The 13,245-nt window shown below is 43.8% G+C and overlaps 1 protein-coding gene across 1 annotated transcript in view; it reads left to right on the forward strand.

Annotated features, from left to right (window-relative positions):
* Positions 1–13,245, forward strand: part of chaf1b (chromatin assembly factor 1, subunit B) — a 63,355-nt gene that overhangs the window by 24,024 nt on the left and 26,086 nt on the right. The window contains exons 7-8 of the mRNA XM_073044900.1: positions 6,211–6,289; positions 11,232–11,325. Coding sequence (XP_072901001.1) covers positions 6,211–6,289; positions 11,232–11,325 — 173 coding nt within the window. The remainder of the gene's footprint in view (positions 1–6,210; positions 6,290–11,231; positions 11,326–13,245) is intronic.

Below are 13,245 nucleotides of genomic sequence, written 5' to 3' on the forward strand. Positions count from 1 at the left end.
TAATGCATGGCTATTTGAGTTACTGTCACCTTCCTGTCAGCTTGAACCAGTCTGCTCACTCTCCTCTGACTTCTCTCATTAACAAGGTGGTTTTGCCCACAGAACTGCTGCTCGGTGGATGTTCATTTGGCTTTTTGCACTATTTTCTGATTGGTTGATGAGATATCTGCATCCACGAGCAGCTGCACAGTTGAGTGGCCACTGAGTGTAGGTGGTGATATTTGTCCTCCTGACATCCCGCCACTATGTAAGGACTATACGTTCTCCCCATGACTCTGGATTTCCTCCAGGTGCTCCAGTTTCTTCCCATGTTCCGAAGATATACCGGTTAGGGTTAGTAAGTTGTGGGCATGCTATTTGGTGCCAGAAACATGGCAACACTTGCAGGCTGCCCCTGGCATATCCTCGGACTGTGCTGGTAATCGATGCAAACAATGCATTTCCCTGTATGTCTTGATGTACACATGACAAGTGATGCTAATCACATTTCCCACCACTACGTTGATCTTATCCTTTATTAATGGAGTTACTTATCTCCTTTCGGTTTTGCAGAACATTCCCTTCCCAGCCTGGGTCACTTTTTTTATTTACGTTGTGCATGGTAGCATAGCGGATAACATAATGCTGTTACGGCACCAAGAAGCCCGGCTCAGTTCTGACACTGTCTGTAAGGAGTTTGTACATTCTCCCTGTGACTGCGTGGATTTGCTCCAGGGCTCTGGTTTCCTCCCACGTTACAAAGTTGTATGCGTTAGTGGGTTAATCGCTCATGCCTGTAATAGTGTGGCAAGGGCCTGCGGAGCCAGAAGAGCCTGTTACTGTGCTCTGTCTCTATGAACAATAATAAATAATAATTGAATCTAGTCACAGATTTGCCAAAGAGGCTGATGTCTTCAGCAGCTAGTGTTCCACGGTGTTAGAGTTCCCTTTCCTCAGTTTCTATCCCATTTTGCCAAAGTGGCGAGGTTTGCAGTCCTCGTTTTTCAGTGCTATAGAAGAGAAGGATTGGAAAGTATCTTGGACCCCTCGAAAGGACTTTGACTGTGTTTGAAAGGATTAATATTGTCAACCTTAAGAGTGCAGAGGAGGCTTTGCCTAGACTTGAGAACTTGTCTTATAAGGGTAGCCTGAGCTTTTCTCTCTGAAGCAAAGAAAGATGAGAGTTACCTTGATTTATTATTTATTGAGATACAGTACGGAATTGGCCCTTTGAGCCAGTCTGCCTAGTAATCCTCCGATTTAACCCTAGTTGAATCGTGGGACAATTTACAATGAGCAATTAACCTACCACCCAGACTGTGGGTGGAAACCGGAGCACCCGGAGGAAACCCACACGGCCATGGGGAGAACGTACAAACTCCTTACAGGCAGCGGTACAAATTGAACCTGGCTCACTGGTACTGTGCTAACCACTACACTACTGTGCCACTCCAGTGCTGGTAAGAGGCATAGATCAAGTGGATAGCCAGATACTTTTTCCCTGGGCTAAAATGACTAGGTATAACTTTAAGGTGTTGGAAAAAAGTGTAAGGGGAATGTCAAGGGACCGTTTTTGTTTACATAGTGCATGGAATGCACCCCCAGGATGATGGTAGAGGAAGATACATCGGAAATATTTAAGAGACTTAGACACATGGATGAAAGCAAACTGGAGGTCTTCGTGGGAGGGAAGGGTGAAATTGATCCAGAGTAGATTAATGGGTCAGCACAACATTGTGGGCTGAATGGCCTGTACTGTGGCGTAGTGTTCCAGGTTTTATGTTAGCGTGGATGAATTATCTCCGTCTCCTTCAGCAATGCTTGTAATTTATCAGTTCCACAAATTGATCAGATTGGTTTATTCTGTAAAGCAGATTTCATTTCCCAGGTATTTAGAACCATAGAACATTACAGCACAGAAACAGGCCTTTTGGCCCTTGGCTGTGCCAAACCATTTTTCTGCTTAGTCCCACTGACCTGCACCTAGACCATATCCCTCCATACCCCTCTCATCCATGTACCTGTCCAAGTTTTTCTTAAATGTTAAAAGTGAGTCTGCATTCACCACTTCAAATGGCAGCTCATTCCACACTCCCACCACTCTCTGTGTGAAGACGCTCCCCCTAATGTTCCCTTAAACTTTTCCCCTTCACCCTTAACCCATGTCCTCTAGTTTTTTTCTCCCCTAGCCTCAGTGGAAAAAGCCTGCTTGCATTCACTCTATACCCATTATAATTTTATACACCTCTATCAAGTTAAGTCTCCCCTCATTCTTCTACGCTCCAGGGAATACAGTCCTAACTGATTCAACCTTTCTCTGTAACTCAGTTTCTCAAGTCCCAACAACATCCTTGTAAACCTTCTCTGCACTCTTTCAACCTTATTAATATCCTTCCTGTAATTAGGTGACCAGAACTGCACACATACCCCAAATTCGGCCTCACCAATGTCTTATACAATATCACCATACCATTCCAACTCTTATGCTCAATACTTTGATTTATAAAGGCCAATGTTCCAAAAGTTCTCTTTATGACCCTACCTACCTGTGATGTCACTTTTAGGACATTTTGTATCTGTATTCCCAGATCCCTCTGTTCTACTGCACTCCTCAGTGTCCTACCATTTACCTTGTATGTTCTACCTTGGTTTGTCCTTCCAAAGTGCAATACCTCACACTTGACTGCATTAAACTCTATCTGCCATTTGTCAGCCCATTTTTCCAGCTGGTCCAATTCCCTCAGCAAGCCTTGAAAACCTTCCTCACTGTCCACTACACCTCCAATCTTTGTATCATCAGCAAATTTGCTGATCCAATTTACCACATTATCATCCAGATCATTGACATAGTTGACAAATAACAATGGACCCAGCACTGATCCCTGTGGTACACCACTAGTCACAGGCCTCCACTCAGAGAAGCAATCCTCCACTACCACTCTCTGGCTTCTCCCATTGAGCCAATGTTTAATCCAATTTACTACCTCACCATGTATACCTAGTGACTGAATCTTCCTAACTAACCTCCTATGTGGGACTTGTAAAAGTCCTTACTGAAGTCCATGTAGACAACATTCACTGCCTTCCCTTCATCCATTTCCTGGTAACCTCCTCGAAAAACTCTCAATAGATTGGTTAAACATGACCTACCACGCACAAAGCCATGCTGACTGTTTCTAATAAGTCCCTGTCTATCCAAATACTTGTAGATCCTATCCAAATACTTGTAGATCCTATCTCTTAGTACTCCTTCCAATAATTTACCCACTACTGACGTCAAACTTACCGGCCTGTAATTTCCCGGATTACATTTAGAGCCTTTTTAAACAACGGAAAAACATGAGCTATCCTCCAAACCTCCGGCACCTGACCTGTGGATACCGACATTTTAAATATATCTGCCAAGGCCCCTGCAATTTCAACACTAGTCTCCTTCAAGTTCCGAGGGAATACCCTGTCAGGTCCTGGGGATTTATCTACTCTGATTTGCCTCAAGATAGCAAGCACCTCCTCCTCTTTAATCTGTATAGGTTCCATGACCTCACTACTTGTTTGCCTTATTTCCATTGACTCCATGCCAGTTTCCTTAGTAAATACAGATGCAAAAACCCCATTTAAGATCTCCCCCATTTCTTTTGGTTCCATACATAGCCGACCACTCTGATCTTCAAGAGGACCAATCTTATCCCTTACTATCCTTTTGCTCTTAATATACCTGTAGAAGCTCTTGGGATTATCCTTCACCTTGACTGCCAAAGCAACCTCATGCCTTTTAGCCCTTTTGATTTCTTAAGTATTTTTTTGCACTTTTTGTACTCCTCAAATACCTTATTTGCTCCTTGTTGCCTATACATGTCATACATCTCTCTTCTTCTTTATCAGATTTGCAATATGCCTCGAAAACCAAGGTTCCTTATTCTTACTCACTTTGCCTTTAATCCTGACAGGAACATACAAACTCTGCACTCTCAAAATTTCTCCTTTGAAGGCCTCCCACTTACCAGTCACATCCTTGCCAGAGAACAACCTGTCCCAATCTACGCTTTTTAGATCCTTTCTCATTTCTTCAAATTTGGCCTTTTTCCAGTTTAGTACCCTCAACCTGAGGACCAGATTTATCTTTATCCATGACCATGTTGAAACTAATGGCGTTATGATCACTAGACCCAAAGTGTTCCCCTACACACACTATCGTCACTTGTCCTAACCCATTTCCTAATAGGAGATTTAATATCGCATTCTCTCTAGCTGGTACCTCTATATATTGATTTAGAAAACTTTGCTGAACACATTTTACAAACTCTAACCCGTCTAGACATTTAACAGTATGGGAGTCCCGATCAATATGTGGAAAATTAAAATCCCCTACTATCACAACTTTATGTTTCCTGCAGTTGTTGTCTGCTATCTCTCTGCAGATTTGCTCCTCCAATTCTTGCTGACTATTGGGTGGTCTATAATACAACCCCATTAATGTGGTCATACCTTTCCTGTTTCTCAGCTCCACCCATATGGCTTCGATAGACAAGCCCTCTAATCTGTCCTGCCTGAGCACTGCTGTAACATTTTCCCTGACTAGCAATGCCCCCCCCCCCCCCCCCCCCCCCCCACCCTTCATCCCTCTGCCTCTATCACGTCTGAAACATTGGAACCCTGGAACATTAAGCTGCCAGTCCTGCCCCTCCTGTAGCCAAGTTTCACTAATGGCTATAATGTCATAATTCCATGTGTCAATCCACGCCCTCAGCTCGTCAGCCTTCCCCACGATACTCCTCACATTGAAATAGACACACCTCAAAAGATTATTATCACCACACACAACCCTTCTATTTGTGACTTTGCATGAACTTTTAACATTTATTTTCACTCCCGCTCCACTATCTGCTCTGGCACTCTGGTTCCCATCCCCCTGCAAATCTAGTTTTTAACCCTCCCCAATAGCACTAGCAAACCTCCCTGCAAGGATATTGGTCCCCCTGTAGTTCAGGTGTAACCCGTCTCTCTTGTACAGGTCCCACCTGCTCCAGAAGAGGTGCCAATGATCCAAAAGTCTGAAACCCTGCCCCCCACACCAGTTCCTCAGCCACATGTTCATCCTCGAGAGCACCCTACACTTAACCTCACTGGCACGTGGCACAGGTAGCAATCCTGAGATCACTACCCTCGAGGTCCTGCTTTTTAACTTCCTACCAAACTCTCTATGCTCATTCTTCAGGACCTCCTCACTCTTTCTTCCTGCGTCATTGGTACCGATGTGTATCATGACATCTGGCTGCTCACCCTCCCACTTCAGAATGCTGTGCACGCGATCAGAGACATCCCTGACCCTGGCACCTGGGAGGCAACAAACCATCTGGGAGTCTCTGTCACGACACAGAGCCTCCTGTCTGTACCTCTATCAAGTCCCCTATCACTACCGCTCTGCTCTTCTTCCTCCCTCCCTTCTGCACAGCAGAACCAGACTCAGTGCCAGAGATCCGGCTGCCACAGCTGGTCCCAAGTAAGTCATCCCCCCCCCCCCCCCCCAACAGCATCCAAATCGGTATACTTGTTATTGAGAGGAATGGCCACAGGGGAAACTCTGCTCTGCTTGCCCTTTGCCCTTTCCTCGCCTAACGGTAACTCAATTACCTGTGGCCTGCTCCTTTGGTGTAGCTACCTCCCTGAAACTACTATCTATAAACTCCTCATTCTCCTGAATGATCTGGAGGTCATCCAGCTCCTGCTCCAGTTCCCTAACGCGGTTTGTTAGGATCTGCAGCTGGATGCACTTCTTGCAGGTGTCGTTGTTAGGGATACCGGAGGTCTCCCTGACTTCCGACATCCTGCCTGGCATTCTCTGTAAACTTGCTAGTTAAAAAAGAAATCGAATGAGGAAAAAAAAACGACAGCTTACCGGAACCTACCCTCGCCTCTGCCTGTTCACACTAAAGCCTGTTGAACCAAACCCGTCCCACTTGGTGACTCAGTCCACTCCGACGATGGCCGCTACGACGGCCATCAGTCTTCCATAGTGAACACTGATACTTGGCACAAGGTCAAATTAAAAGGCTTCTCGACGTTGGCTGATGTTTTGACCTTTCCATTAACTGTGTTCATTTTAATATCAATATTCTATTTTTATTTGTCAGTATTTTTTTAAAATTTTCATGGTTTCTGTTTTTTTACGTTAGATTAAGTTGAAGGAATCAGTGCTCAGTTATTTAAAGACCTGTGGCTTTGTTTTTGCAGGGTAATGCGTGTGTACAGCACACAGACCAAAAAAGTAGCCTTTAACGTAAGCAAGATGTCAGCTGGTTGTGATGGAGAGGTAAGTCCTAACAGAGGGAAGAAAAGAGGCATACAAAATACTCCGCTGTGGTGCAGAGAGCAAGCAGTAGTTTTGAAAGGAGCTGCCCACGTTGTATCAGACTGTGAGGATCCCGGAATTGGTGTCTGCCTCCACGTGAGGACCCACCAGTTAGACAATCCTTTTGGAGAACATTATACTCAGCTCATAAGAGATAGCAAGAGTAGGCCAACTGGCCCGTCGAGCCTGCTCTGCCATTCAATAAAATCATGGCTGATCTGGCCATGGACTCTTCACCTACCTGCCTTTTATCCATAATCCTTAATTCCTCTACTATGCAAAAATCTATCCAAACTTGCCTTAAGTATATTTACTGAGGTAACCTCCACTGCTTCATTGGGCAGAGAATTCCGCAGATTCACCACCCTGTGGGAAAAGGAGTTCCTCCCCATCTCCGTCCTAAACCTACTCCCACAAATCTTGAGGCTCTGTCCCCTAGTTCTAGTCTCACCTATCAGTGGAAACAACTTCCCTGCCTCTATCTTATCTATCCCTTTCATACTTTAATAAGATCTCTCATTCTTCTGAATTCTAGTGAGTACGGTCCTTGGTGACTCAATCTCTCCTCACGGTCTAACCCCCTCATCTCTGGAATCAACCTGGTGAACCTCCTCTGCACTGCCTTCATAGCCAGTATATCCCCTTTTTTTTTTGCTTTATATAATTGTAAAAGCTTTTACTATCCATTTTTATATTCTGTGCCAGTTTATTTTCATAATCCACTTCCCTTTCTTTATTGCTCGCTTAGTGGTTTTTTGTTGCTTTTTGAAGTTTTCCCAATCTTCCCATTTCCCGCTATTCTTGGCAACTTTGTATGCATGAGCTTTAGTTTGATGCCTTCTTTTATTTCCTTAGTTATCCAAGTCTGGCTCTCCCCAACCTTGCTCCCCTTGCTTTTAACTGGAATATGTATACTTTTGTTGAGCACCATGCAAAATCTCCTTGAAAGTCTTCCACTGTTCCTTAACTGTCCCACCATATAGCCCGTGTTCCCAGACTACACTAGCCAAATCCTCCCTCATCCCATTGTAGTCTCCATTGTTTAGGCCTAATACACTGATTTTAAATTGAACTACTGCACCCTCCATTTGAATGAGAAATTCAGTTGTACTGTGATCATTCTTACCAAGAGGATCCCTAACTACAAGATCACTATTTTTACCTGTCTCATTGCACAGGACAAGATCTAAGATGGCACGTTCCCTTGTAAGCTCAGTAACATGCTGTTCAAGAAAGCCATCACGGATGCATTCTGTGACGTCCTTCTTAAGGCTTGAAAGATCGCACTTGGAAATGCATCAATTTGCAGGTCATACAAACAACCATGGAGCAAATGATTCAGTAGTCTAAATGCCTTTGTTCTGAGGGTTAAATATTGACCAAGAAATAGGGGATAATTCTGCCACTCGTCACAAAGAACCACACAGATCACCAACAGCCAGCTCAGAGGGCCAAAACAACACAACTGCTGGAGGAATTCGGCAAGTCTGGCAGCATCTATGGAACAGAAGAAACAGTTGCGTTTTGAGCCAACATTCCTCAGGTCTTAACTGTTTATTCTTTTCCATAGATGTTACCAGACTTGCTGAGTAACGCCAGCATTTTAGACCATGAGACATAGAAGCAAAATTAGGCCATTCAGCCCATCAATCTGCTCTACCATTCCATCATGGCTGATTTATTATCCCTCTCAACCTCATTCTCCTGCCTTCTCCCCATAACATTTGACACCAACTAATCAAGAATTTATCATGCTCCGCTTTAAATATACTCAATGTGTTCCTCAGATTCATCATTAGTGATTATGAACAACATATAATGCAGACCTGGGGAGGTTTAAATCTTTCACAGGCTACTTATTACCAGTAGTCTCGGCTCTCAAGTCATGTCTGTGGAGACCCCTTGTGGCAGAAAATTAGTCTTTAATAAACATTTTGATTTAATGGACACACTAATTGCTATAAATGAGGAGGTTTGATAGAGGTATACAGAATTATTGAGGGGTATAGATAGGGTAAATGCAAGCAGGCTTTTTCCACTGAGATTAGATGAGACTAGAGCAAGAGGTCCTGGGTTAAGGATGAAAGTTGGAATGTTTAACGGGAACATGGCGGGGGAGCTTCATATGGAGGGTGGTGAGAGTGTGGAACGAGCTGCTGGTGGAAGTGGTGGATGCGGGGTTTGATTTCAATATTTAAGAGAAATTTGGATGGGAGGGGCACGGAGGGTAGTGGTCTGGATGCAGGTCAATGGGACTAGGCAGAATGATGGTGTGGTATGGGCTAGATGGGCCGAAGGATCTGTGCTGTTGGATGACTATGACTTTAAATAAAATGGTCATGGAACTCCAATAGTTGTTTAAAGGTGTGTTCATGGTCAAGACATCCAATCAAAGCTTCAGCCCCCTTCCTTTTCAGTCCCATTGAAGGGGTGATTGTTTATTCCTTTCCATAGATGCTGCCTGACCTGTTGAGTTCCATCAGCATTTTATATCTGTTGTTTTGGCCTTCTGATTTGGCCCTTGATGATCTGTGCAGTACTTTGTGACGAGTGGCACAGAGTTATCCCTGATTTCCTGACCAATGTTTAACCCTCAGAACAAAGGCATTTAGACTACTAAAATGTTGCTCCATTGTTGTGTGTGACCTTCATGTATGAACTGCAAATTGATGGTGTTTCCTGCACTACAAATAGTGGTGCGATCTCGCGAGTCGAGTATGACGTTCTCTTCAGAGGTTGTCTATTGGTAGGTCTTCAGGAGGCTGTAGAGGTCGATCCAGGATCCTCATATTCTGGTGTGGAGTGGTGGTTGGGTCTTTTGGTTTTTCAGTCTCTCCTTTCATAGCTGTCGCTTGTTCTCTGTGGCACAGCAGAGGGTGTTCTCATGTAGCACAGCTCCCTTTTGAACAGATTTCCTCCAGGTGGATCTATGGAGTGCATTGTCTTCCTGCAAAGAGTGACAGTCTCGGTGCTTAGGGTGGATAGGGAAAGATTAGTTTTATTTGTCACATGGACGCTGAAACATAGTTAATCCGTCAAATGCCACACTTCCGGTGCCAATATGATAAGCACATAACTCACTAACCTTAATCTGTACGTCTCTGGAATGTGGGAGGAAACTGGAGCACCCAGAGGAAACCCACACGATCACAAGGAGAACGTACAAATTCTTTACGGACAGGGCTGCGTAATTGAACCCCGATTTGTGAAAGCTGGCTCTGTGACGCAATGCATGAACCGTGATGCTGTTGTGTCACCCGTAAACCCGGCCTTCTAGAGGGTGACCTCATGGTGTTGCCCAGTACGTACAAAGGGAACTTTACAGGAGTTGCTGAAAAAGTACTTGGAGAGGTATCCTCCAGGAGGCTCATAGCCCACAGTCATGAGCGTGTACAGAGAAAGTAGAATAGTGGGCTAAGCACACATGCTACCCAGTAGGCAAGGATTAAGGGGCTCAAACTCAGAAGATCATATAATAAAATTTCTTTAAAAATAGAACCTAAGACCAAGACCTTTATTTCCATTTAATGATCTAGAAGTGTTTGGAGACAACACACTGTCTACTGTTTATCCCAATACAAATGGAACCACATAATTAGACTGCTAACTGCACTCAGTAGGACCACCTGAAAGAATCAGAATCAAGTTTATAATTATCATTATGTGGTAGTAATAAAACAATTACAATTTTATTTAAACAGACAGATTGAGCAAATGATTCTAATGATCCACCCTGCAGAGCCTTGACTACATCTTGAACTCACTGGCAAGAAGTGGCAAAAACTAGGTTTACACGTAGCTTAAGTCCTGTTACATAGCAGTTAGTGCAAGGCTATTACAGCTCGGGGCATTTGGAGTTCAATCCTGGTGCCCTCTGTAAGGAGTTGTACGTCCTCCCCAAGGAATGCGTGGGTTTTCCCTGAGTACTCCAGCTTCCTTCCACAGTCTAAAGACATACCGGGCAGGTTAATTAGGCATTGTAAATTGCCCCGTGATTGGGTTAGCACTAAATCAGGGTTGTCGATGAGTGGTATGGCCTGAAGGGCTGGAAGAACTCCATCTCTAAATTTAAAAGTAAAAGTATATAAAATAAAATACTGAATTAAAAATTTCTGATCCCTAGTTCATACCCAATACAGACAATGGAGACATTGAAGGCCGCGAGTCGGATTTATTATCACTGACATATGCCATGCAATTTGTTGTTTTGCGGCAGCAGTACAGTATAATACATAAAATGTACACTGTAAATTACAAAAGCAAACATATATGAGGTAGTGTTCATGGGTTCATTGTTCTTTCGGAAATCTGATGGTAGAGGGGAAGAAGCTGCTACTAAGATGTTGAGTTTGTACCTTCAGGCTCCTTTACCTCCTCTCTGGTAGTGTGTGCCCTCTCGTATTAGCACTTCCACATTGGCTGTCTACTCTGTGTATCCTTTTTATCATATACGCTCATATCAAGTCACCTCTCATTCTCCTTCAATCCTAAGAGCTCAATTGTTCCTCATAAAACATGCTTTGTAATCCAGGCAGCAGCCTGGCAAATTTCCTCTGCACCGTCTAAAGCTTCCACACCCTTACTATAATGAGGCAACTAGAACTGAGCACAGGGTCTCAGATGTTAAAACATTAACAGTTTCTTTTCCTGCAGATGCTGCCTGAGCTGCAGAATGTCCCTTGCAGGAGACATTTTCTATTTTCTTTTGCAGATTTTCAGCATCTGCCATCTCTAGATATCTTATCTGCCTTCTCATTGACCTGCTTGTTTTATGTATAATATTTTCTGTGAAACCTAACAATTTATTGTAAGAGATTGCCTTTCTTTTTAAGGAAAATTACTTCAGGGTTGGTCATTCTGAGAATTGAGATATATTTCCTGTTTTGTTTTGAACTAATATCAGACCAAGAGCTATCGAATATTCCATGATGACGGTATGAAGTCATTCTTCCGCCGACTCACCTTCACACCAGATGGCTCCCTGCTTCTCACTCCAGGTAAGTGTTGACTTTACTTTGGATTACTGTGGGCAGCTTTGGGCCCCCAGATTTAAGAGAAATTGTGCTGACATTGGAGAGGATCCAAAGGAGATTCATGAGAATTATTCTGGAAATGAAAGGGTTAACATATGAGGAGTGTTAGGAGGCTCTAGGCCTATGTGTGCTGAAGTTTAGAAGAATGATGGGGGCTGGGGGTATCTCATGGAAACCTATCGAATATTGAAAGGCCTAGACAGAATGGATGTGGCGCGGATGTTTCCTTAAGTGGAGAAGTCTAGGACCAGGGGTCATAGCCTTAGAATTGAAGAACTTTCCCTTAGAACAGAGATGAAGAGGGATTTCTGCAGCAGATGGGGGTGATCTGTGGAATTCATGGCCACAGACGGCTGTGGTGGCCAAGTCATTGGGAATATTTAAAATGGGGGTTGATAGGTTCTTGATTTGTAAAGGTGTCAAAGGTTATGGGGAGAGGTTAGGAGAACAATGTTGAAAGGGAAAATAAATCAGCCATGATGGAACAGCAGATCAGACTCGATGGACTGAATGGCTTAATTCTGCTCCTGTCTTATGATTACATGTTTATACTGTAGCAGCAAGCTCCTTCGATTAGCTACAAGTAATAGATAAGATTTATGAGGGTACTGCCAGGATGCAAGAGACTGAGTTATAGGGACGGATTGAGCAGGTTAGCACTTTATTCCTTGAAATGTCTGGGACAGAAAGTGCAAGCTCACAGTTGTGTATAAAATCAGGAAGGGCATAGATAAGGTGAATGTACAGTTTTGTTTTATTCCCCAAGTGAATAGAAAGCAAGCACTAGGGTTTATAGTTTAGGGTAAGAGAGGAATGATCTACAAGGGACCCAAGGAGTGAGTACTTGTTAGATGCAGAAGGAACAAGTTGCCAGAGGAACAACAGTTGAAAGACATTTGGATAAGTGCAATGGATAGGGGGGGATTTAGTGGAATAGGGGCCAAATGAGACTAGCTTGGTGGACACTATGGTTGGCATGGACCTGTTAGGAGTAACCATGCAGGGATGTAAAACTAACAATAGTTGATATGGCTTTACTGTCTACTGCGACAACCACCTCGGATTCGTCATCCTTTATCTTAGAAAGATGAGCTTGAAACTGGAGAGGGTTCAGAGGAGGTTCATGTGAATGATTCTAGGGTTGAATGGCTTGTCAAATGAAGAGCATATGATAGTTCTGTACCTGTATTCACTGGAATTCAGAAGAATGAGGGGTGACCTCGTTGAAACCTATCAAATGGTGAAAGGCCTCAATAGAGTGGATGTGGGGAAGATGTTTCCTATAGTGGGGGAGTCTAAGACCAGAGGACACAGACTTGGAACAGAGGGGTGTCCTTTTAGAACGGAGATGAGGAGGAATTTCTTTAGCCAGAGAGTGGTGAATCTGTGGAATTTGTTCCCACAAGCTGCTGTGGCGCCAAGTCTTTATGTATATTTAAGGCAGAGGTTCTTGATTGGTCAGGATATGAAAGGATGTGGTGAGAAGGCAAGAGATTGGGGCTGAGATGGAGATTTGGATCAACCATGATGAAATGGTGAAGACTCGATGGGCCAAAAGGCCTAATTCTGCTCCTAGTCTTGCAGAAGTTTCTACAATGGCAGCAGTTGCCATGGTATTGAGCAATACAGACTGGGAAAGACCTGCTGTTAATCCCTCCCTGCTCACTGCTGAAGCTGCTGATCTCAGTAGTCTAGGTATTTTGCATCGATAAGATGTGAGAATTAGGTCAGGTCAGGCTTCTGTTCTTGCTGTGTAGTGGACTGCATATCTGACAGTCTTCGGTAAATGAAGGTGTTCTTTCTCTGCCGTGCTTTGTAGGCTTGAGGGCTTTCACTGCTGAGAGATGTGTGTAAGATCACACAGCATGGTGGTCTTTGGTGTGG

The sequence above is a fragment of the Hemitrygon akajei genome, chromosome 5 (genome assembly GCF_048418815.1).
Source record: "Hemitrygon akajei chromosome 5, sHemAka1.3, whole genome shotgun sequence".
Taxonomy (NCBI): Eukaryota; Metazoa; Chordata; class Chondrichthyes; order Myliobatiformes; family Dasyatidae; genus Hemitrygon; species Hemitrygon akajei.